The sequence below is a fragment of the Culex pipiens genome, chromosome 3 (genome assembly GCF_016801865.2).
Source record: "Culex pipiens pallens isolate TS chromosome 3, TS_CPP_V2, whole genome shotgun sequence".
NCBI classification, from domain to species: domain Eukaryota; kingdom Metazoa; phylum Arthropoda; class Insecta; order Diptera; family Culicidae; genus Culex; species Culex pipiens.
The window spans coordinates 97,203,425-97,227,005 of NC_068939.1; the positions used below are offsets into that span (position 1 = coordinate 97,203,425).

Genomic DNA, 23,581 nt, shown 5'->3' on the forward strand with positions numbered 1-23,581 from the left:
AAACTTTGGGAAATCGTTTTTTTAAGGTAATAAATGGACGTTGTCAAAAAAGGGACGAAATCTCCGTTAAAATAGTCCTGACAGTCCTTAGTTTTCGTAAAAATTGGATTCTCTCAAGATTTCTAGAACAAAGTACAGTCATCCCACATATTCGGAACAGTTTACACAGATCGGCCAATGTTCAACAAATCATAGTAAATCGATAATTGAACATAATGATTTGCTTTTACCTTCATATGAAAGCTTTTCTTGCGATCATTCGATTGATGTATAGACCGGCTGTACATTTTTACGTTTTATATCAAGTTTTCAAAGAAAAACCTTGACACTTGAAATCCACAAATTCGGAACACTTTTTTCCTGCGATGTAAACAAACTTTTTTTTGCTCTCCAGGAGTACATTTTTTTTTACAAAATAATGACTTCACACTCTGAAACCAATAAAACTCATGCTTAGTAATGTTTTATGAATGGTCTGATAACTTTTTTTGTGAAAATATCAGTTAAATTCAGGTGTTCCATAATTGTGGGAGGCACAATAATATCCCACAATCATGGAACAGGCAATTTGGAGGCAGTGTTTTGCTGCTCTGGATGAAAAGGCTTGAAATGAAGTTTTTTGTTCAAAAAGTAATACATTACTGAAACTGCAAGAGAATTTCCGAAAAAATTGTCCTACACATAGTAGGGTCAGCAGAAAAGATGCATTTTGTTTGCTATTGACAAATTATTACAAAAGTGTTCCGATTTTGTGGGTGTTCCGAATATGTGGGATGACTGTACGACACTCAACCACTGTAGTTGAGTGGTTGGTCAATTTTTCATTTGAAACTTTTTTAGTTGTACCCCGTTGCTTTGACAAAGTCAAGTGATGAACTGTCACTTTATACACAGGACTCACATCAAACAAAACGTTTAGAAATCTGGAATCTGGATCTATAAGCTATTGTCTTTCATATGTTTATTGGTCCTTTTCAAAAAAAAAACTCAAGAAATATACTTCCTACTATTATAGTACTTCCTATAGCGTGTGTCAAACTAAAAAGTAACCCGATCGTTTGATGTCAAACCATCAGGGTTTCAGTGTAAATATTTTTAATTTTTCTGAAAGCGCACACGATTTGGACCCAAACTGCATCAAAAACTCAAAAGTGATGGGACATCGGTGATGGAACATTCATGCGAAAAGTATTACATTCATCCCACATATTCGGAACACCCACAAATTCGGAACACTTTTGTGATAATTTGGCAATAGCATGCCAAATGCAGCTTTTCTCTCGACCCTACTATTTTTAGGACCATAAAGGTTGGACATTTTCTTACTATTTCACTAGTAAAAGTAGTACTTTTTGAACAAAAAACTTCATTTCAAGACAATTTTATCCAGAGCAGCAAAACACTGCCTCGAAATTGCCTGTTCCATGATTGTGGGATGTTATTGTGCCTCCCACCTGAATTTAACTGATATTTTCACAAAAAAAAGTTATCAAACCATGTATAAAACATCACTAAGCCTGAGTTACATTGGTTGTGTGAAGTCATTATTTGGTAATAAATATGTACTCCTGGAGAGATCCAAAGTTTGTTTACATTCGTAAGAAAAAAGTGTTCCGAATTTGTGGATTTCAAGGGTCAAAGTAATTCTTCAAAAACTTCCTATAAAAGTTAAAATTTGCAGATGTTCGATACAGCATTCGAAAGATCGCAAGAAAAGCTTTCAAATAAAGGCAAAAGCGAATCATTAAGTTCAATTATCGATTTGCTATGATTTTTTGAACATAGGCCGATCTGGAAACCGTTCCGAATATGTGGGATGACTGTAGCAGTGTTATGAGTATTAGATAAAGAATTGGTAACATATTTCCAGCTTTTCTTGTGGTTGTTCAAAACTGAAAAAAATGACATGCAGTCTTTCAAACATTCATGATTTTTTTTTAAATTGCATTGCCTAGTCCGAACAATGTAGCCTTGTACGCAACCCTTCCGCCTCGTATGCGAAAGTTCGGAAGTTCAATATCTTAAACTCGGACCAATTGGTGATCGTGATGCATCAATGACCTTCTTGTTTTTTTTGGGGCTGGTATCGTCAATTTCATCACAAGACTTCACGGCAGTCTTAGTGTTTTACACAGTTTTGATCTGGATAGGGCGACCAGCACTCCAAATTTTGTTTCGATAATGTTTTCTTTGTGCGCTACGGGGTTCGAACTCGCGATATCGCTATTATAAGCCCCGTGTGTGGAGCGCTTTATCCACGAAAACAGACATCATCTCGTCGCCATCGTGCTAACTTGTCGTACGTGCATTTTGGGCCAAATTGAGTTAAGAACGCCATTTTGCGCAGCTCACAATGCCTCACCTTTTGACCTTCACAGATCCCCAAAATTCGATTTCAATCCTGAGATATTCAACAAAAACCGAAAAAACTCCGTGCATTTTTGTCACTTTACATATGAAAGTAGTTTCAATCTTGTCGTGCTATCTTGTCACTCCATGAAAATTGACGTAAGTGCGACAAAAGGCCAAAGGGATTTTAGGCCAGGAAAGTCAGGATGCGTTTGTCGCACGTACAAGCTAAACTACCGTAAACATTTGTAATTATAACTCGGGACTCCAGCAACCAACTTCAACCAAACTTTGGGACAATGCACAGAATGGTGAGCCAAACAAAACGTGTTTGTTATTGTTTACATTGCGTGCTCTCGTTTTTGAATATTCAAGGTCAAACATTAAAACGCGTTTTTCTCGGAACGTCAAAATGGCGGGTGCGACAAGATAGCACGACGACGTCGATCTCATTTGCATAATATAATATACGACACATGGACGCAATTTAAATCTATTGAGTGGACTTGAATTTGCCATTTATTTGGGATTAACATACATACAGCCTTGCTGCATGTTTGAACTTTAATCATCAATTGTGAAAATAACGTGACTTGTTCAGCGTTAAGTTAGGTTTTTCTTAAATCTATTGAATTGACCATTAGGGTGTAATATGGTTTTATGGAAAAATATAAAAGTGTCCGAATTTTGTTAGGAATTTTATAATATCAAAATTAAAAAAATGTTTTTCCCCATACAAATTTCCATGCAAAATTGAATCGCTTTGCGCAAAATAAGGAATAAGGGGAGTTTGGGGTAATATGAACAGTGGGACACCCCTTTAAAAATCACCCTTTCTTCGGATATAAAGTTAAAATGGCAATTTAAGTGATAAGGCTAGTACTAGTAATGGCCGAGGAGTATGGACAAACCAAAATAGTTGGAATTGGTCGAGTAATTTTGTTATAATATGTAAAAGTTTCCAAAGGCTGGTTGGCACTACCTTAAGTTCTAATACTTGAGGGTTGGGAAATAAGGTTTTGCAGGGATTATATAGCAAAAAATTGGACAATATTTGTTTAAGGGGGTTGCTTGGACGATACCTGAGATATGTACGTATAAATATTGTGCATTTTATCAATTTTTATCATCAAAAATTGCAATTTTTGATAGAACATGCTATGGGGGTAATTTGGACATGGCTTGTGGGGTAATTTTGACATACCTGAAAGTCTACCTGTTAGGCAAAAAAGTAACTTTCATGGTCGATTGAGTTTTTAAAAGGGATTTAATTCAATTTAGATGGATTTAAAATGTCAAAACACCCAAAAGGAATGTGAGCAATGGGACTTTCACAAAACCTCTATTATTTGAATGGACCCCTCAATATTTAAATGGATGAAAATCTGACTACTGCACATTTGGCGTTCAACTAGACTCTTGTTGATTGTTTTAATTAATTTCTTTGGCATTTCTTATTTCTATGCTGGTTTACAATAATATTTAATTTGCAGGACTACGGAATGTAAAATAGAAAAATGAATGGTTTCAGGTTTATTAGTTCCAAATAAAGATTGATTTAGATAAATCTAAACGATACCTTAAATAACTAAAAACTAAACTTGTGCCTGATCCAGAATCAATGTTTAAATCATTACAGAATGAATACTACACTGTATTCTACACTGAACCATTTGTTATCTTCCTATTGAATTATAGTTCTATCACAAAATCATTATTTAAACCTTTAATGAAATATTGTGAGCAAAAAAACACTTAAAAATATAAAGCAATTTCAAAAAAACATGCTCAAAAAATCAAATATTAAACTTATTCTTCAACATGTGTCCAAATTACCCCACAAAAGGTGTTCCATATTAACCACAAGGTATGTCCATTTTACCCCACAAGGCATGTCCAAATTATCCCATAGGGGTGTTCATATTAAAAATGTGGGGGTAATTCGGACACCTTTTAATTTTTGCGATAAAAATGGGTTTTTCTACAAAATTTATCGAAATGAATGAAATTTTTCCATTAAATATGGTCTCTATTATCCTCTGGTGTTATCCACATTCCTTTAAAATATCCATACAGCCAGTGGCAGAGCTATTTCTTTAGGGTGTCCAAATTGCCCCACACTCCCCTAATCAATTGTTCCCTAATTTTGGAAAGTTGTACAGGAACCCAAAAAGAACTGAAAAATTGCTGTACTGGAAAACGGTTGTGTTATAACACCCAAATGACCATGTTTTTGGATAATATTGTGATACACATTTTTGATTGGTTTTGGTATGAAAAGATACAGAAACCCTTAAATTTTCAACAACACAAAAAGCTGATTGGGTAATTCTCCGCCAACTCACACAGCAGTTGCCCCGACCCCTCTTCGATTTGCGTGAAACTTTGTCCTAAGGGGTAACTTTTGTCCCTGATCATGATTCCGAGGTCCGTTTTTTTTATATCTCGTGACGGAGGGGCGGTACGACCCCTTCCATTTTTGAACACGCGAAAAAAGAGGTGTTTTTCAATCATTTACAGCCTGAAACGGGATTTGGAAATTTGGTGTCAAAGGGACTTTTATGTAAAATTAGTCGCCCGATTTGATGGCGTACTCAGAATTCCGAAAAAACGTATTTTTCATCGAAAAAAACACTAAAAAGTTTTAAAACATCTCCCATTTTCCGTTACTCGACTGTTAAAAATTTTGGAGCATGCCATTTTATGGGAAATTTAATGTACTTTTCGAATCTACATTGACCCAGAAGGGTCATTTTTTCATTTAGAACAACATTTTTCATTTTAAAATTTCGTGTTTTTTCTAACTTTGCAGGGTTATTTTTTAGAGTGTAACAATGTTCTACAAAGTTGTAGAGCAGACAATTACAAAAATTTTAATATATAGACATAAGTTTTGAAAAAGAGAAACGCAAAAAGTAACTCTTTCAAAACTTTTTTTTCGTAATCACGAGGAAAAGTTTTCCCGATTTCGTGTGAGTTGGTAGAGAATTACCCGATTACAATTCAGAATGTAGTTTCGATTCACCTCGACTGATGGTTTTTTGTAGGTTTTAATACTCTTAAGATGTTTAGTTAAAAATATTTTCGCTGTTCAATTGATTGTTCTACGCTGTACATGAAAATGTACTTAAAATAAGATTCAGCAGTAACTTGGCGAGCCCATCAATCAAACCTATGGTGTGACCTACCGTTGAGTCTTCGTCAAAACACTTTGAGGTGTAGAACGAACATCTTCGACACTCCGTTGCATTAGATCCCACAATTTCACGCTGCAGCATGCGCATGCGATTCCGGCACTGTAACTAGCCTGTGGATGATTAATTGCTCTCACCCCCGTCGAAGAGGAAGAGGCATTTGGAATCGATTTATTTCTGCACCAATAAAATAAATAAAATATTATCGCAAATTACGCTCCATTAATAATGCCGATGACTCCATGAGATGCCTCGTGAAGTTCGTCTCTCACGGGAGGTGTCAATGAGAGGAATGTGTGCGGCGAGGATCTCAAATCATGGATGTGAGTTAGAATATATTCTGAAAACACCACCCTCGTCCGGATGCAAACGTACGTAAGGTGTCATCCCTCCCTAATGTACACTGTTATTAGTTTAGTAACTCCTCCTGGGCTGGCAGCTTTAACCTATCGGTTTGCGTTATACCATTTGCTTAAAATATCACACTGCCACCGACTAGGCCCATGCGTCGCCGCAGCTTGGAAAGTCACTAGCAAATACTAACCACTTCGTTTAGTACCAGCAGTCGGGGGCGATTTGCACGACAATCACTATATAAAGCTTACCAATTAGCTTAATTTTCATCCAGTATCAATCTGCAATCTCCCAAGTCAACAAGCATCTTCAACGGAAGTATATCCAGAAGCTCAATACAGTTCAAAATGTTCAAGCTGGTGCTCATTTCTGCCCTGGTCGTAGCTGCCTATTGCGCTCCGGCTGATAAGCCCAATCAACAGGTAGGTCAAACCCCAACGAAACGTTATCAAACGTGATTACTAATTGTGTCACCCCGGGTAGGGTCTTGAGCAGTCGGAAACGCAGTGGAATGCTGCGTGGGCCAACCCGGCGGCCAATCCGAACGCGGCCTGGCAAAATCCGAACGCAGCAGCCTGGGGTGCCAACAGCTGGAACCGGTGGGGAAACAATCCGGCCGATCCTCGTGCTCGCTGGGCTGGTGCTGGTGCTGAACCGTGGAACCGGTGGGGAAACAATAACCCTGCTGCCTGGAACCAGCAGCCATGGAACCGTGCCGCCGGTGCTTGGCCTGCTGCCGGAGCTCCCGCCGCCGCCCGTGGCTGGAACCCGTGGTAAACTTTGGAGGAACTGTGATTGCGTATGAAGAAACCAACCCAACCCGAACAACGAATGCTGCACACCAGTGATTTGTAAGACGAACGCTATGATTTTGTACAGTTTTTTTGATTTTGTAATAAATTTTGTGTATACATTTAATTGAAGATTTTATTTTTAAAAACGTGTTCTATTCGACTTTTTACCTTTTAATACTACACTTTTTCTAATCTGGGAAACCTAGTATGAAACTCTGGAAAAAAGTTGTGTATTAATTTTGCATTTCTATAAGAGTTCCGGTTTTTTTCCTTATACACGAATCCCATAGCATATCATTGGTGTCTACCCGTAGATGCTACTTCGTTATTGACCAGGACCCCCAAAAATTGCTCCGTGGACCACAGATGAAAAGTTGGAACCAATAATCACCCCTTAGCAACTTTCAAAGGTCCCTATCATGCTGATCAATACCGACGCAGGCCACGACCAGTGGTAAGACACGGGGAAGTGGATGGGAATGTTAGCCGATACTTGAGTGATGGAGACCGCTTAATCGGCTGCGTCTCTGACAAAGTATCATATTAGTTTTGAGGGGTTAGTAAGATGGGTATGAGGTAAGGATTCACAGTTATAGGTGATGCAATCATAAGCAATTTATTCATCGGCTGAAAATTTAAAATCTTAGGCATCCGGCTGTGGAATGATAGCTATCTAGGGATTTAAATATATTTAGTATTAATTCGACCGAGATTCTCCAGAAATTCTTCGCTGACGTGCCTTCCGATCAACGGTGATGTAGGAAGGGCTTCATTCATTAAAATGGTTTTATATCATAAGCCTTAAAACATATTCGACGGGGTGCCTTCCGATTCCGTTAGTTAAACATTTTTATTTGCAATTTTTAAAATAAAACGAATTTCAAAATCGAATTTATTCTCACAAATATTTTTGCAATCACAATAAATGGAAGTTGGAACACAAGCACTAACTTTCTAAATTCTACACTTTCACTTTGTGGCACTTCTTAGACTGTCACTCCATGATCACTCCAATCGTTGACGAGCGGATGGCCCTGGGACAGGCGATGCGTGGACAAATCTCGGGACAACCTGCAAAAAAAACATGTAAACTTGATGTTTTTAGATTTGGCTCCAGTGCTTACCTTTCTGGAATGTTTCCGCGGAGCATTCGGCCGCTGGCCGTTTAACTCTGGTGCTGCACCACCGAGTTGGCATCGTGTTTTTGCTCGGATAAGCCGTCTCAAACCGGTGCCTGTTAAAATAATAATGTTATTTGGGTATACAATTAACTTGTTTCAATAACTTACCAAAAAGTCAACCAAATAGCCGACAACGTTAGGTGATGTGGCATCTTCTTAAAAATAAAAATGAAAAATGTGAACTTGTGTAAACAAGTCCGATGACAGAACTATTTTGGCGGAAGTCAAGTTCGCTACAAAGCGGTTTAGTGGAAATGAAGCATTTTTTGATAGATTTCGCTCTGTCAGATTTTTCTAGCAAAATTCTCACAGAATTCCAACAGATTTCGCTTTGCTAGAATATTCTGGCAAAATTCTCACAGAATTCTAACAGGTCTGTTAGAATCATTCTAGCAGGATTCTAGCAGAACTAACTCTGCTAGAATTCCTCGTGACCGGGTACTAACACATTTCAGGTTCCTGGCGCTCGTGGGGTGAAAGCACAGGGCAAACCAGCTGCCCTAGTAGCAACCTGCGCTAACTAACATTCCCGTCCCTTAAAATCGGGATCTACAAACTTACATGGCGGGCGCCGTTGGTGGCCAATGACTGTTACCTATTCGCAGCTGATCTAGTTTTGGCAATCATGGTGTTTTATATTTTCGGCGCATTTATACATGCTGTTGATAAGGGAAACACCACTAGATCGTCGAAGCATATAATCAGTAGTGCTGAAAGGATATTACGGTTCTGTTCAGCAACGGAGGGGCAATCATGGGTGGTCTCTCATGCTCATGCTCATGCTCAGTATTTTTCGGGATGTGGCAAATTAGAGTAAGTGGCCATTCGGGAAGGAATCCATCAATTTTCAACTACTTTTCTAAATTTATGGCAATCTGAGACAAAAATATCATTCTTAGGAAATACTTAGCCTAAAATCCGCATTTTAATATAATAAATCAGTCAGATTTTTTTTGTAAAACTTTTTGAATTGATAGAAGAACAAATCTTAGACAAGCGTTACAATTTTTAAAAATAATAATTTCTAAAAATAAGTTGACAGAGTTCAACCCAAATGAAACTACATCCAAAAGCGATTTTTTTTAATCGAAAACTATGTTCTCACTTTATTGTCGTCCCCCCGAAATTTAACCCCGAAACTACATTTCTAATGATGACCGTGCTTCTTCTGTCCGTGCTGGGGAACTCCGTGCTGCTGCCCGTGAAGGCCAGTGTTGTGGATCTTCTGCTGGTTTCCGTGGCCAGCACCGTGCGCAACGGGCTGAGCATGACCGCCGTGGCCTCCGGTAGCCGGTCCGTGGCCAAATTGCTTTCCATGTGGCTGGGGCTGCTGATGGTGGGGCTGTGGCTGGTGGTGCTGTTGCTGCTTTCCGTGATCTTGCTTGCTGGCAACGGCGGCGACAACCAGGGCGGTGAACATCAGGACAACCTGGAACGGAAGAGAAAGTTTCGTTAGTGTGGATGAATTTGAGTGTGGGGGGATTTTTTAGATTTAAGCAATATCTAAAAATCTCTTTACACGGAGAGTCTGGCTGAGCCAAATCCATAATTCGAAGGGGTAATTTTCGCCCTGATTAAATATCTTAGAATTCTGTTAGTACATATTTACCATTTTTGGATAGGTTAGTAAAACATCCAGAAAAATCATAGAATTAGTCCCGAGTCCTACAAATCAGCAAACAAAGCTTTCATTTAATCTGATGTAAGAATATTCAGTTGTGTTGTTAAAATGTCTGAGTATTTTTCCTTAAAAGGCAAATTAGTCACATTTCTTTTGAAATGTGGCGAGTTAAAATTAATTCAGGAATAATTTTTTAATGTGTTTTTCACGAAAATCATCAATAACGCAATTTTATGGACCACCCTATCGGATAGGATAACACCAATCACCAAAGAGAAAAAAAATATGGGTTTAATTATTTTATCCAAAAAACTCCCATGCCAAATTTGAGCCGAATCGGAGCACTTTTGATCCGGATTTGGTTGGTTTGACGTAGAATAGCTGAATAGCCCAAGCGGATAGCGAAATATTTTAAAATAATTTTGAAGTGTTCAAAACCGGATAGTGGAGATTAAATCTCGGAATATTTGAGTTTTCGATTGTTGAAATTTTAAGTATTTAAAAAAACTGTTCATGTGCTGGGATGGGATCACTTGAAAAACGAAAATATCTGATTTAGAAACAAAGTCCTCTGATTTCTAGCAATTCGTTCTGAGTCCGTTTAATTAATTCACATTGAGTTTTTTTATATTCTCAAAAATCAATTATAAGCACTATTTTCGACCAAAAAGGTTGAGTATTTTAATCCAGAAACGTCTCTATTTAACACAATCAACGCACCATTAACTTAACCATGTTGACTTCTTTGTAGAACTTTTTTAACTTCTTTCAATACTGACACTTGACCGCACAAGAACCTGTTTCAAACTGAACCGAGCCCTGGTCTCGGGAAGCTCTTTTATACAAAACAACCCACAAAAGCCAAAATCGGAGACGCCGTTAAAAGCGTTATTTTAATTAAAGACTTTCGGCCAGACACAGGTAGGTGTGATTGTGTGTGTGTGTGCTGTGGTTTGGTCAAGAAGGCAGAACTGAATGTATATCCAGCAAAACAACAACTTTATTGCCGCAATCTGTTTTGGGCTTTTTGGAAGAAAATTCTTCTCTGATGATGGTGTTACGGACGAGCTGGCGGACGGGGGGTCGCTTGTTCTTGTATCAGTGTGGAGCATTTTTGCGTTCTATCCTGCGTATTGTGTTTATTTATGTTGTCCGGACCATTGACTGCTTGTAGAGCAGGCAATTTAAAGGCAATTCTTGCTTGAGAACAAACGATAGCCCGGACAGGTTTTGGTTGGTGGTTGCGTCTCAAAGCAACCTCATCATTTGAGGTCTGATGTAAGTTTGGAGGAAAGATACAAGCAGAAAAAACAGCAAATCTTTGGCTTTAGTTTGTGCGCAACAAAGATGAGCAAGCTTAGAGATGTTCAAATTGGTTGTATTGGTAAAAGGTTGCGTTTTTCAGTAATAAATTTTTGAACAAAAATGATTAAACACTGGTATTGAAATCTCCCATAAAGAGCGTCCAATTTACCGTCCAGGGAAAAAAATCCCGAGAATTTCGCATAAATAAGTTTTTCCCATTTTTTTTAAAGAAAATTTTCCGTTTTGTGATTTTTCGTCATATCTCCGAATCATGTTCATGAACTTCTCTCATTTTAGAGAATGCTACGTAAAATTGCCCGAGGTACCCGACAAACATATTTTTAGACATGGACGTTTTTTGAATGCCAGGCTAGATTTTTGAAACTCCAAACTATTTTTCTTCAACAGTCCAACTTATCACCTTGCATTTGCATTTGCTCTAATCGGTTAAAATGTACCGAAGTTATGATTGTTTTTAAATCGTTTTTGTGAAAATCACTTTAAATTGTCATTTTCTCACCACCCTAGCAAGGCGTAGGTCTGCCTAATGGCCAAACAATAAAATATGGGTCTAATTATTTGGCCAAATAACTCACACATTTTTCAACCTTTTAAGTTGCTGTCCTTTAAAATTTTGTTGCAAAATTTCAATCAGAACCAGGATTAAAACAATTTCCAATCAATTTCAAATTTCCCGGGAATTCTTGGGATTTTTCTGGAAATTTGCTGAAAAGTTCTTGTTTTCCGAGAATACCGTGAAATTAGCGCTCTACTCCCACATTCAAAAACAAAACCCTGCAATGTTAGGTAACGAAAAAATCTTTCTTTGAAAATTTCAATCTTTTAGTGTTTTCGGAATTGCAAAAAATGTTGTATGGAACTCGTTGCAAAAAACGATTTTTTCAACACTCGGTGAACCTCGTTGGATAAATGTACGACTCGTGCTGAAAAAATCCTCTTTTTGCGCTTGGATGATTTTTCATGATAATCAATCATGAAAAAAATAAATTGATCATAAGAGTTTAATTGTGAATTTTGATGTTTTAAAAAAAATGTTCATGACATTTTATGTTCTGTAAAATCCTTAGCAATTGATACAATATGAAGAATTATAATAGATTTCCTAGACTTTGACAAATTAACTACGGTTTTCATGACATTAGAGAGATTGACATGGACAAATGTGATGCTTCTACGGGGTGCGCTAATCCGTAATTCAAAAATAGTAGTTTATGCCACAAGTTGCAAAAACAAAGTTTTTCAGCACGAGTCATACGTTTATCCAACGAGGTTCACCGAGTTGGATAAATATGACAAGTGCTGAAATGATCAATTTTTGCAACGAGTTCCATACAACATTTTTTGCATTTCCGAAAAACACCCTTTGAGTGGAATTATAAGTCAAATGTTCATGTCTTTGACAATAAGCCGTTTAAAACAAAATAATGTTGAAAAGTATTACTTTTCGAAACAAGTGCTGAAAAGTTCAACTTTTCAGCACCCATTTCAGTGCTGAAAAATAGAACTTTTCAGCATTTATTGTGAAAAGTGTTGCTATTCGATTCTGTTATTTTTGGTACAGAAAAGTAGGCTGTTTCGTCGTTCGAGAATGACAGGAAAAGTGAGTAGTTTCACGACGGAATTGCAAAAATATATTTTTGAATGTATGTACCCTAAAAAAAGCATAAAAAATCATTCATTAAATTTTTGAGACGAGTTTGAACAAATCTGGACACTGTAGGGGAGTGTGGGGTAATTTGGACACCCCAAGGAAATGCTCTGCCACGGGCTGTATTGATTATTTAATGGAATGTGGATGACACCAGAGGATAATATAGACCATATTTGATGGAAAATTGTCATTTATTTCGATGAATTTTGACGAAAAACCTATTTTTATCGCAAAAATCAAAAGGTGTCCAAATTACCCCCACATTTTTGTGTGGGGGTAATATGAACACCCCTATGGGCTAATTTGGACATGCCTTGTGGAGTAATTTGGACATGCCTTCATGGGTAATATGGATATACCTTGTGGGGTAATATGGACATCTTTTGTGGGGTAACTTGGACACACGTTGAAGAATAAGTTTAATATTTGATTTTTTGAGCATGTTTTTTATCCTTTAACCTGATTTTGAAATTGCTTTATATTTTGGAAGTGTTGTTTTGCTCACAATATTTCATCAAAGGTTTAAATAATAATTTTGTGATAGAACTATAATTCAATAGGAAGATAACAACTAGTTCAGTGTAGTATACATAATTTAATAATTAATTCTTGAATGATTTAAACATTAATTCTGGATGAGGCACAAGTATAGTTTTTAGTGATTAAGGTATCGTTTAGATTTATACACCCAAAATTAAAGAACGAGGGGATAGTCCTCACGAAAAGAAACGAGAGGAAAGTGCTATTTTGCGAGAGTATAGTCCTCTCGCGTGTTCATTCGTTCATTGGAACAGTTCATCCTATTGAGTGGCTTATATGGACAAATGACCGCAACTTAGTCACCGAACCATGGTGGTCCATACGGCAAAGGCACGGTTCAATATGCCGAAGGTCTTGGGTTCGAGTCTCAGTACCGGTCCTTTTTTAGGTAGATGAACTTTTTTTGAAGATGAACCCATGAGTAAAGTATTCTCGGTAATTTCGGGATTTATCCTCTCAGTCCGCACACAGTACCATTTTACTACCGAATCGTGCTCTTTATCCTCTCGAATGCCGATGTCCAGTTCTGGGTGTACAAATCAATCTTTATATGGGACCATCCATAAACCACGTGGACACTTTTTTGGAAATCTCAAACCCCCCCCCCCCTTCGTGGACAATTGTCCATACAAAAAAAAATCTTTTTTGTATGGACCGTGGACAATCGCCAACACCCCCCCCCCCCCCCCCCTAAGGTGTCCACGTGGTTTATGGATGGTCCCTATAGAACTTATTAACCTGAAAATATCAATTTTTCAATTTTACATTCTGTAGCCCTTAAAATTAAAATATTATTGTAAACAAGCATAGAAATTATAAATGTCAAAGAAATTAATTAAAAGCAATCAACAGAGAGTCGTTGAACGCCAAATGTACAGTCATCAGATTTTCATTAATTCGAATATTGGAATAAATTTAGCTACAATTAAGAAATAAGGGTTTTGTGAAAGTTCTCATTGCCCACATTCCTTTTTGAGTGTTTTGACATTTTAAATCCCTCTAAATTTATCTAAATCCCTTTAAAAACTCAACCAACCATAAAAGTTACTTTTTTTACCTGGCGGGTAGACTTTCAGGTATGTCCAAATTACCCCACAAGCCATGTCCAAATTACCCCCATAGCATATGTAATCATAAATTGCAATTTTTGATGATAAAAATGAATACAATGCACAATTTGTATACGTGCATATCTCAGGAATCGTCCAAGCAACCTCATTAACATTCCAACGCCCAAGGCTCCAAAAAAGTAGGAACGCTAACTTCAACTCGCTGGTTCTCGGGCCCAACTCAACCAATCAAGATGATTCTTCTTTCTAGTGATTTGTTAGGATGTCTAGATCATTCTAGAACTTTGCAGAGCTTAATTTGATCAAATCTGTAATTTTTGCGATCAAAAACATCGTTCCAACTTTTTTTTTTGCGTGTAAAAAAAAATTCGCCGAAAATTCCGCGGAGGCAGTCTTTTTTAAAAAAAGGTGGAACGATGTTTGATCTAGACATCCTAACAAATCACTAGAAAGAAGAATCATCTTGATTGGTTGAGTTAGGCCCGAGAACCAGCGAGTTGAAGTTACCGTTCCAACTTTTTTGGGAGGCTTGGGCGTCCGTGTAAGTTGGTCATGCGTTGGGCGTTCCAGTGTTAAACAAAAAACGTCCACTTTTTTGCCATATAAACCCTGCCAAATCATATTTCCCAACCCTCAAATATTAGAACTTAAGGCAGTACCAACCGGCCTTTGGAAACTTTTACATATTATACCAAAACTACTTAACCTATTCCAACATTTTTGGTTTGTCCATACTTCTAGGCCATTACTAGTACTAGCCTTATCTCTTAAATTGCCGTTTTCACTTTATATCCGAAGAAAACGAGATTTTTAAAGGGGTGCCCAAATCACCCCCACTGTCCATATTACCCCAAACTCCCCTACTGTTTAAATTCAAATTCGTCAATTCACCTCTGTCGTGATCGTTAGAGTTTTGCTAGTATAGAATGGTTCAAAACCTGGTGCCGATGCTGAAATTCATGTTTGAAATGAAATAATTTAAAATACTTTATAATATTCAAAACCGGATAGTCGAGATCAAATCACGGGATATTTATGTTTTATTATTGAATATAGTTTTGGTATTTTTCTTTTTTTTTGCAGAATCAATTTCGAGTAATTCTCGATTGCACTTGCACGTTTTTGGATTAAGGGCACTGTTTTCAACATCAAAGAAAAAAGAACACCCCTAGTTTAAATAATCTCGCAAAAAAAAAGTACAATCCCTCAAGGTAAATCGTTTTAGTGGAATTTTCATTTCGTTTTGGCCTGCGTGCTAATCGTACGGTTTGACTTCTTCTTTTAATAACATGTTTGCTGTATTTTTTCTTGGCATGATTTGTTTAATTTTAAAATAATTTAAACTGCGTGTCTCACTGGATAAATTTGGTTGTGTTTTCTTAGAATTATTGGTACAATTTCAGGGCATTAAACCGTAATCATGTACTCCAAGATGAAATGCAATCAAAGCTATCTAGCATCGTTTAAGACTTGAATATCCTACATTCTGATTGTATGTTAGTCAACAAAGGAATGATAGAATGGATTTATTTCGAAGAGTTAAAACTACGAACAAAATTTGATTCCCGGAATCACGTTCAATATCGATCGAATGATTTTAAGGAAACATGTGTTTAAAAAATCGCCGCTTTTTAGTATCCGTGCTTTTTGTATCCTCCCTGTCCATGGCCGTGTTCGTGTCCCTGTAAATACGTGAAAAATTAATCATGGTTCAACAATTTCTTGATTTTGATTGAACCCACGTGTCCTCCGCCATGTCCACCCTGTCCTCCTTGACCAAAACCTTGCTGGCCATGTCCTCCTTGTCCGAATCCTTGCTGACCATGACCTCCCTGTCCGAATCCTTGCTGTCCGTGGCCACCGCCCTGGCCAAATCCTTGCTGTCCGTGGCTACCACCCTGGCCGTATCCTTGCTGTCCATGGCCTGTGGTAAATAAATTTAATCATTTCTGGACTTATTTTTATTAGGTCCTATACACTGCCCCTGATCCCATATGTCCCATATGCATTTTCATCGCTTATGAGTTATTGATGCAGTTTGGTTCAAAATCATGTGATCTTTCAGAAAAGCCTACAACATCCAGTACTTTGTTCTAGAAATCAGGAAAAAATCCAGTTTTTTCGCGAAAACTTAACACGTAGCCTTTTGTGTGGGACAAACTTCAAATCTGGAGTTTTTTGATACCCCTGACTCAAGGCGGTTTCAAAAACACCCAAAAAGCAAAAACTGGAAATTTGGTTAATTGGACCTTTTCAAAAAAAAAAAATACTCCAGAAATGCCTTTTTCTCAGCTTGCTGTTTTTGCATTTGTGACATCTATTGAGTGTATCCCTTTTACACCTCATGTCAGTCAATGACCATCGGAGTAAGCGGAATACGCTCAATGTTCACTTTTGATGATAGGATCTTATAAAAAAAGTCAACATTTGTAACTTCATGAAATTGTGAACCAAGAAAAAATATCGAGCTGTCAAATCGCAACATTTTCTGTGAAGTGTGCTGTGTAATTTTCAAAAAAAAATCAAATTATTCGCTCTACAGCATTGCCTTGGCGTTCTCGATTCCGAGATTCCTACTCGAAACTAGGTGTCCGAAGAGTTGATTGTTGAGGCAATTGCAAACCTCTTTTTACACCTAAGCTTCCATCCACCCCGGGATTCGAACTGACAACCTTTGGATTGTTAGTCCAACTGCCTACCAGCGACTCCACCGAGACAAGATCCAGGGAGACGACTCCTACACCTGGACTGAGCTACACAGCAAAAAATCCGATGGTAAAATCGCATGCAAAAGCATGCACATCACCTTCGTCAAAATAAACACTTAATATTACACACTGCATGTAAAATTTTTGCAAACACAAAAAAAAGTTGCAACCGACGGGATTCAAACCCAGCACCATCAGTAAGGACTGGCGCCTTAGCCCACTCAGCCATCAAACCGATGAAGAATGGAAAGGATAAATACATATATGCGCTTGATATTTCGGTCAAGTAGGTTTCCCATACTGATGGGCTACATATTTCAGAGTGTAAAATCACATAAAATTGCATAAAATAATGCAATATTTATTTTACACTCAGGCCTTTTACACGCAGCTGGATTACTACTTTTTTAGCTGTGTAACGACCTAACCCTCTAGGTTAGACCGGGGCCAACATTAACTTCCCCGTCCGACGGAAGGCGTGGTCAGACAAATCTCGTCTCGAAAAATGCCACCGGAACCGTCTGGGATCGAACCCAAGCCGACTGACGCTTACCCCTACACCACGGTCCACGGATTGAAAAGTCGAATATTACCTCTGAAAAAGTGACATTACACCAGTAAAGTGATAAAATTACACATTTTCAGAGGTAATATTACACATTTTTTCTGACATAAAAGATGTACCCCTTCCCAGATGTAATATTACCATGGTTTTTTTTAACTGTGTGTGTGTGCATTATTTGTTGTTGTTCTTCAGCTTCTTGATGATATAAGTGTGCATTATTTGGTTTTGGAAATTTTATCCTAATAGAACTTACCGCCCTGACCGAATCCTTGCTGCCCATGGCCACCGCCCTGTCCGTATCCTTGTTGACCGTGTCCTCCCTGACCAAAGCCTTGCTGTCCGTGTCCGCCCTGGCCTGTGAGAGATGAAAGTCATAAACCAAATTATTTTATATGTCTGTGAGAATTTACAGTGATAAACTACAAAGTTACTTATTTACTACATGTTTTTCCCCTTTTTATTTGTCCGTTATCTAGACCTTAAAAAGTTAGTACTCTTGCCAATCCGATCGATGCTTCCCTTCCGTTCGTTAGTCACAGTACAAGTACAAACAAGTTAATCGCGTGTTTCAAGCTACAAACCTCCACCTCCACCACCACTATTTTTTTGATAACTGCTTTTACCATATCCACCGCTTGAACCACCATGATCAGCAGAGGCCAGCACCAGCACGGCGAAGATCGTTATAATCTGAAAGTATGGAAAAAAATTCGGTCGTGGTTTTGAAATATTTTTTTGTTAATGATTTTGAAATAAGTTTTAAGAAACCCGTAACAATATGTTTTTTGAACGCCGCACGTTAACCAGAGCCTGGAGCACCACGATACAATCGATATTTGTTTTTGTTCATCCCCTAAGCGACAAGGTTTACAACAAATTTTGATATTGTTAATAACCCGAATCTGCAAGAGACGTGAAGTTTTCGTAGGACAAACATTATTTGGCCAGTATAGGTTAAGATACATGCAATATTAGGGTGTAACAAAATAGTAGTTTATGCAACAAGTTACAAAAAGAGGATTTTTTCAGCACGAGTCGTACATTTATCCAACGAGGTTCACCGAGTTGGATAAATACGAAGAGTGCTGAAAAAATCATGTTTTGCAACGAGTTCCATACAATATTTTTTGCAGTTCCAAACAACACACACTGAGTAAAATTTTATGTCAAATTTTCATTTTTTTTTTTTTTTGTCAATAAGGCTGGTATAAATACCCCCCTCCCCCCCCCCCCTCCTTCAATGTTGGCCCGAAAAATCAGGGGGCGAAAAATTTTTTTTTTCAGAAAACTTCAATATTTTTATGAAAATTTAAGTGCAATTAGTTAAAATCAATTTAAAATGAATTCCCCTGCGTTTAGAATCATTTTTAGCATGTTTGGGTTGATTTAACAATCTTTTGAATTTTTGAAAAGTTTTTTTTTGCTAAAATTTTTGTTTTCGTCACATTTTACATTTTTTGAAAATTTTTATTGCAAAACAATTGAACTAGTGTAAAATACACTTTAAAACACTTTTTCCATGCAAATGTTGAAACTATGGCATGTTATTTTAATATTTATATTTTTTTATTTTTTTGCCCCCCTCGACTCCGGCCAGAGCCGAGGGACAAAAACTTTTAAAAATATTTGCATCGGCCTAAATCGTTTAAATCAAAAAAATCTTGAAAAGTGTTACTTTTCGAAACAAGTGCTGAAAAGTTCAACTTTTCAGCACCCATTTGAGTGCTGAAAAGTAGAACTTTTCAGCATTTATTTTGAAAATTGTTGCTATTCGATTCTGTTATTTTTGGTACAGAAAACAAGGCTATTTCGTCATTCAAGTATGACAGGAAAAGTAAGTAGTTTCACGACGGAATTGCAAAAAATATTTTTTTGGCAACATTTCATAATGTCTTAAACAAGTGTTCTGTTTCTAAATGTTAATCTAAAAATTCCAGGCTATATCTTAGGAGCAGTCTGATCAACAATGTCAAAAACTAATTGTAGAAAATTCGCTCAGCCTTATTTTTTGCATGCTTTTCCTGCATGAGGTATTTTGAATTGCAAAAAAGAGTAATTAAAAAATGTTGCATCTTTGCATGACCAGCCATTAAATTTGAATTAATACTTGTTTGAAAGAACCAATGAAGCAATGTAAATGCTTGGCCAAAAATCATCCAACAATAAAAAATGGAAACAACAATAAAAAAAATGGAAAGAGAATGCAAAATTCTAACAAAAAATATTTGTGAATTAATTATCGTCATAGCTCAAGAAAAAAAAACTTTTTCGCTGATTTCAACCTAATTATATCTGGAACCTGCCTTGGCATCTGCTTACTACCTGATATAATTCAGATAAAGTCGGAGACATGATGATCTGTAAGAGACGAACTCCGGAATAAAATATCCGAAGCACAAAGGCACCCAAACTGAATCAGCACAAACAAGATTTTAGAGTTACATCACAATCAACACAACAGATCAAAATTATTGAGAGCTGTACCGAATCTTACTACCGGTTTTTGCTCTTGAGAACTTGTTTCTATTTTGGTAATATTTTTTTTAAAATGTTTTAATTTAATATTCAGCTGAAAAATTCTCTATTGTAGGAAGCTGTTTGTCACTGAATGAATTGGAATCTAAATTATTGAACTTTAATTTAAATCCACTGGCACTCGGAAATCTTACTAAACCTATGAGGCACTCATGAACTCACCATCAATTTGGCCATCCTGTCGTCAATCTGGTTGTGAATCTCCGCTTGAAATAGAACACTAAAGCTTTCAACTGGTCGCGGGTAGGAACTGCTAGGATTGGGTTTCCTTCAGCAACTGAACTGGCAACAACGGGTTGATAATGGTTTTTATAGGAGATGCAATCAGAAACCAGAATTTGCATCTGGAGGAGCTTTGTGCAAGTACTGGTGGAACAGCCGGGCGAGATTTAATTATGTATGCCGGTGGTGTGTGGGCAATACCGCCGGCGAATACCAAATACACACGTCCCATGTAAGATTGTATATAAAACATTGCAGTACATTTGGGCGTTCGTCATTTATATTGGCGACCAATCAACAGGTTGTAAGGATGAGAAGACTCATATGTACGAGGGAGGTTCAGTGGTGTTAGGTGCAAGAAATATCTATGATGAATCCTATTTGGTCGGTTAACGCATTTTGTATTATGTATTTTGAAGTGATATCAACCATATGAGGCAAACGACAACAGTTAAGGAATTGATTATGACGTCAATGAAGCTTCTCAGACCTTCCAAAATAGAGATTAACCCAATTTGATGATGTTTTTGTGTTAAACTTGTTTTCGTCACCAATTTTCCTTTCTTATGAAGGAGAGGCTTTAAAACCCTGCACTGAAAAACAAATATTAACAATATTAACAAACAAGATTGTAGACCTACTTTACAGTAGAAAGGCAATAACACGAAACCCGAAAACTGAATTTTTAGAAGAAATTTTCTGATCGATTTGGTGTCTACGACAATATTGTAGATTTTTTATATTTATTTTTTTTATCGATTAAGTTTAAATTCCCAAAATAACAAAAAGCCATTAGTTTTCGATTTTTTACACGTTTAAGGTGTGTGTGTGTGCTACACCCAGAACTGGGCATCGGCAAACGAGAGGATAAAGAGCACGATTCGGTAGTAAAATGGTACTGTGTGCGGACGGAGAGGATAAATCCCGAAACTACCGAGAGTACTTTACTCATGGGTTCATCTTCAAAAAAAGTTCATCTATCAAAAAAAAGTACCGGTACCGAGACTCGAACCCAAGACCTTCGGCATATTGAACCGTGCCTTTGCCGTATGGGCCACCATGGTTCGGTGACTAAGTGGCGGTCATTTGTCCATGTAAGCCACTCATAGGGTGAACTGTTCCAATGAACGAATGAACACGTGAGAGGACTATACTCTCGCCAAATAGCACTTTCCTCACGTTTCTTTTCGTGAGGACTATCCCCTCATTCTTTAACTTTGGGTGTACCATTCAAACGGGACCACGCGGCCGCTTCTTACAAATTGAGTTGTTGACATGTATTTTTAGATTTTTACATTCTATACATGCAAATAACTCACATTTGGCATTTGGAAGATATAAACTCTGCCGAGCTTCGGTGATTCATTTCTACGCTGGCTAGCCGAGCGCAAGGTACCTCAGCTTAAATCGACAAGCCCCGTCCTAAAGAACGTTTACATCAATCGGATTTAAACGTTATTTAGAACTTCTGGACCCTTGTCAAATGGACAAAGATCCAGCGCGTATATAGTAGCAACAGTATTCCTAATTGCAGTCATAGCTCACCAAGGCGTGATAACGTAGTGGTTAGCATTTTTACTTACTAATCCAAAGGACGGGGGATTGAACCCAACCTCGAGTGATTTTGATTTTTCGTTCATATTCAAGTATTTCTAAGTTTTAAACTTCCTCGTTGGGAGCAGATGAGCATTGAACCCAGGAACATTCGCTTACAAAGCGAACACCGTATCCAGTCAGCCACGGCCGCTCCTGATTTGTTTACATGTTTAAGGTAGCTAGAAAAACATTTTTGTGCTAGATTTTAGGATGGTGCGAAATCAAACACCGTCAGTGGGAGTGAAACGAAACGAAACTATTGGCACTACGCCCCCCGGGGCATGGCCTTCCTCTAACGTGGGATTTCTGCTCCAGCGCCTCTGACGAGACAGGAGAAACCGGGACCGACGTTTTACTTCACCATCCGATAGAAGCTCAGTGGATAAGGCGGGAATCGAACCCGCGTCTCATAGCATCATCGGGATCGGCAGCCGAAGCCGCTACCCCTGCGCCACGAGACCCACGGTCAGTGGGAGTGACTATAGGTAAAAAACAACAAAATCCGTAAAAAATCACATTGACCCAATCACACGCCCAGGCACAACTTCACCCCACTGAAGGTGGCAACTTTTTTTTGTTCAAAAGAGGTGATTTTTAGAAAAAATCGAACAGATTAAAAAAAAAGAATTGTTCCCAGGCTCTAAATTAAACTCTAAATTTTTTGAATAAAGATTTTCTCATTGCCACCCTGAGTATACAACTCGCGTTATCTCGGAACTATTGCATACTGAATTTCGAATCTATTAAAAAGTAGAAAACGGTGCCCTCTGTAAAAAAAAAGAATTGTAGTTGCAAATTTGCCTTTGCATCTAAAATTATTTTCAAAATTTTGTTTGACAATTTTTACCATAAAATAACTAAAAGCTTTTTTAACTAGATTGTGCACCATCCTAAGCTCTTGGAAAAGATGACTTTTTTAGTCCTCTAATTTTTTTTTGTTTTTTGAGAATTTCAAATTAGATGATAAAAACTAAAAAAAATGTTTTTTTTTTCTTACGTGTACCATTTTGTTCTGGAAACTCCTAATCATAACCTATATCTTTGTTGAAGATACCAAATCGATCAGAAAATCTATTCTCTAGAAACTGATTTTCGAATTTCACAAGCTCATTTTTTGTGACCAGCTCGCAAAATTGTATGGAGCCTTGTTTGGAAAAACTTACTCTGCAAAATGGCAATGGACAAAGTTTCTTCCAAATAAAAGATGCAAAATTAAAATTGTAAAAGAATTTGAGAAATTCTCGAGAATGACTAACAAGGCTCCATACAATTATTCGTGCTGTTCATACAAAATGGGCATGTGAGGTTTGGTAATCAACTAAAATTGATTTTGCAACAAGGATCTTACACTTAGACAATTTGGGTAGACTTGCGCCACGCGCCGAACAAATCCTGATCTGCGATGTTTTTTTTGCATTTTTTTTTCCATACAAACTAAAACGCTCAACCGCGAATTCTAAACCGGATTTTGCCCAAAATTGTTACTGATGCTTATTTCCGCGAAATTTTCTTGTCACCCTAATGTTCAATCATTTTTGAAAATTTTTGTAGGCTTGTTTTTATTCAAAGTAATTAAAATACAAATTCCTCAATTGTTTATTTACATTCAATTTAACAATTAAACTACGCATTCCTCAGTAAACGTGTAGTGACTAAAGTACGTGATTGATATGTGAAATCATGTGGTAAAAGCGATAGTGGGATTAAATTTCGAATTAAAATTGCTATTCTTGACGAACGTTGCAGTTAAAGATTTCAATTTCGGTTTTTTTTAAAATCAGTGGTCTATTAAATTTCTATCTTTTTTGTTTAGAAGTTATGGTGGTTTGGAAAATAGGGGTTTTCAAACAAGTGGCGAAAATGCAACACTTTTGA

The 23,581-nt window shown here is 37.4% G+C and overlaps 3 protein-coding genes across 11 annotated transcripts in view; 1 reads left to right on the top strand and 2 right to left on the bottom strand.

The window, feature by feature from the left end:
- LOC120429719 (uncharacterized) overlaps positions 1 to 20,215 on the bottom strand; it is a 55,672-nt gene extending 35,457 nt beyond the window's left edge. For 2 of the 8 annotated variants that reach the window (XM_052709613.1, XM_052709611.1), the window contains exon 1: positions 20,051 to 20,080. In XM_052709613.1, the coding sequence (XP_052565573.1) occupies positions 20,051 to 20,065 (15 nt within the window). In that variant the 5' untranslated portion in view covers positions 20,066 to 20,080. Of the gene's footprint in view, positions 1 to 15,637; positions 15,763 to 15,822; positions 16,005 to 17,606; positions 17,709 to 17,934; positions 18,044 to 20,050 lie in introns of those variants that run through there. The other 6 variants (XM_052709612.1, XM_039596376.2, XM_039596375.2 and 3 more) reach the window with 6 other exon arrangements.
- Positions 6,153 to 6,815, top strand: LOC120431242 (uncharacterized). 2 transcript variants are annotated; one of them, XM_039596380.2, is made up of 2 exons: positions 6,153 to 6,319; positions 6,393 to 6,815. In XM_039596380.2, the coding sequence occupies exons 1-2, from the start codon at positions 6,245 to 6,247 to the stop codon at positions 6,672 to 6,674; spliced, it is 357 nt and encodes a 118-aa protein (XP_039452314.1). In that variant the 5' UTR covers positions 6,153 to 6,244; the 3' UTR covers positions 6,675 to 6,815. The 2 variants fall into 2 exon arrangements, with proteins under 2 accessions (XP_039452314.1, XP_039452313.1); XM_039596379.2 differs by having other exon boundaries at positions 6,154 to 6,319; positions 6,381 to 6,815.
- On the bottom strand, positions 8,949 to 10,371 carry LOC120431238 (antifungal protein-like). The gene is made up of 2 exons (XM_039596374.2): positions 10,214 to 10,371; positions 8,949 to 9,301 (listed from the first exon to the last, which is right to left on the bottom strand). Exons 1-2 carry the CDS (start codon positions 10,226 to 10,228, stop codon positions 9,020 to 9,022), a joined length of 297 nt encoding a protein of 98 aa, XP_039452308.1. The 5' UTR covers positions 10,229 to 10,371; the 3' UTR covers positions 8,949 to 9,019.
- Positions 20,216 to 23,581: the final 3,366 nt, after the last annotated feature.

What these genes read in the sequence shown, in the direction of transcription:
- LOC120431242 (XM_039596379.2), top strand. Translation starts at nt 6,245, where the DNA reads ATGTTCAAGCTGGTGCTCATTTCTGCCCTGGTCGTAGCTGCCTATTGC. An exon ending in CTGATAAGCCCAATCAACAG is followed by an intron (nt 6,320 to 6,380) that starts GTAGGTCAAACC and finishes CACCCCGGGTAG; the next exon opens with GGTCTTGAGCAGTCGGAAAC.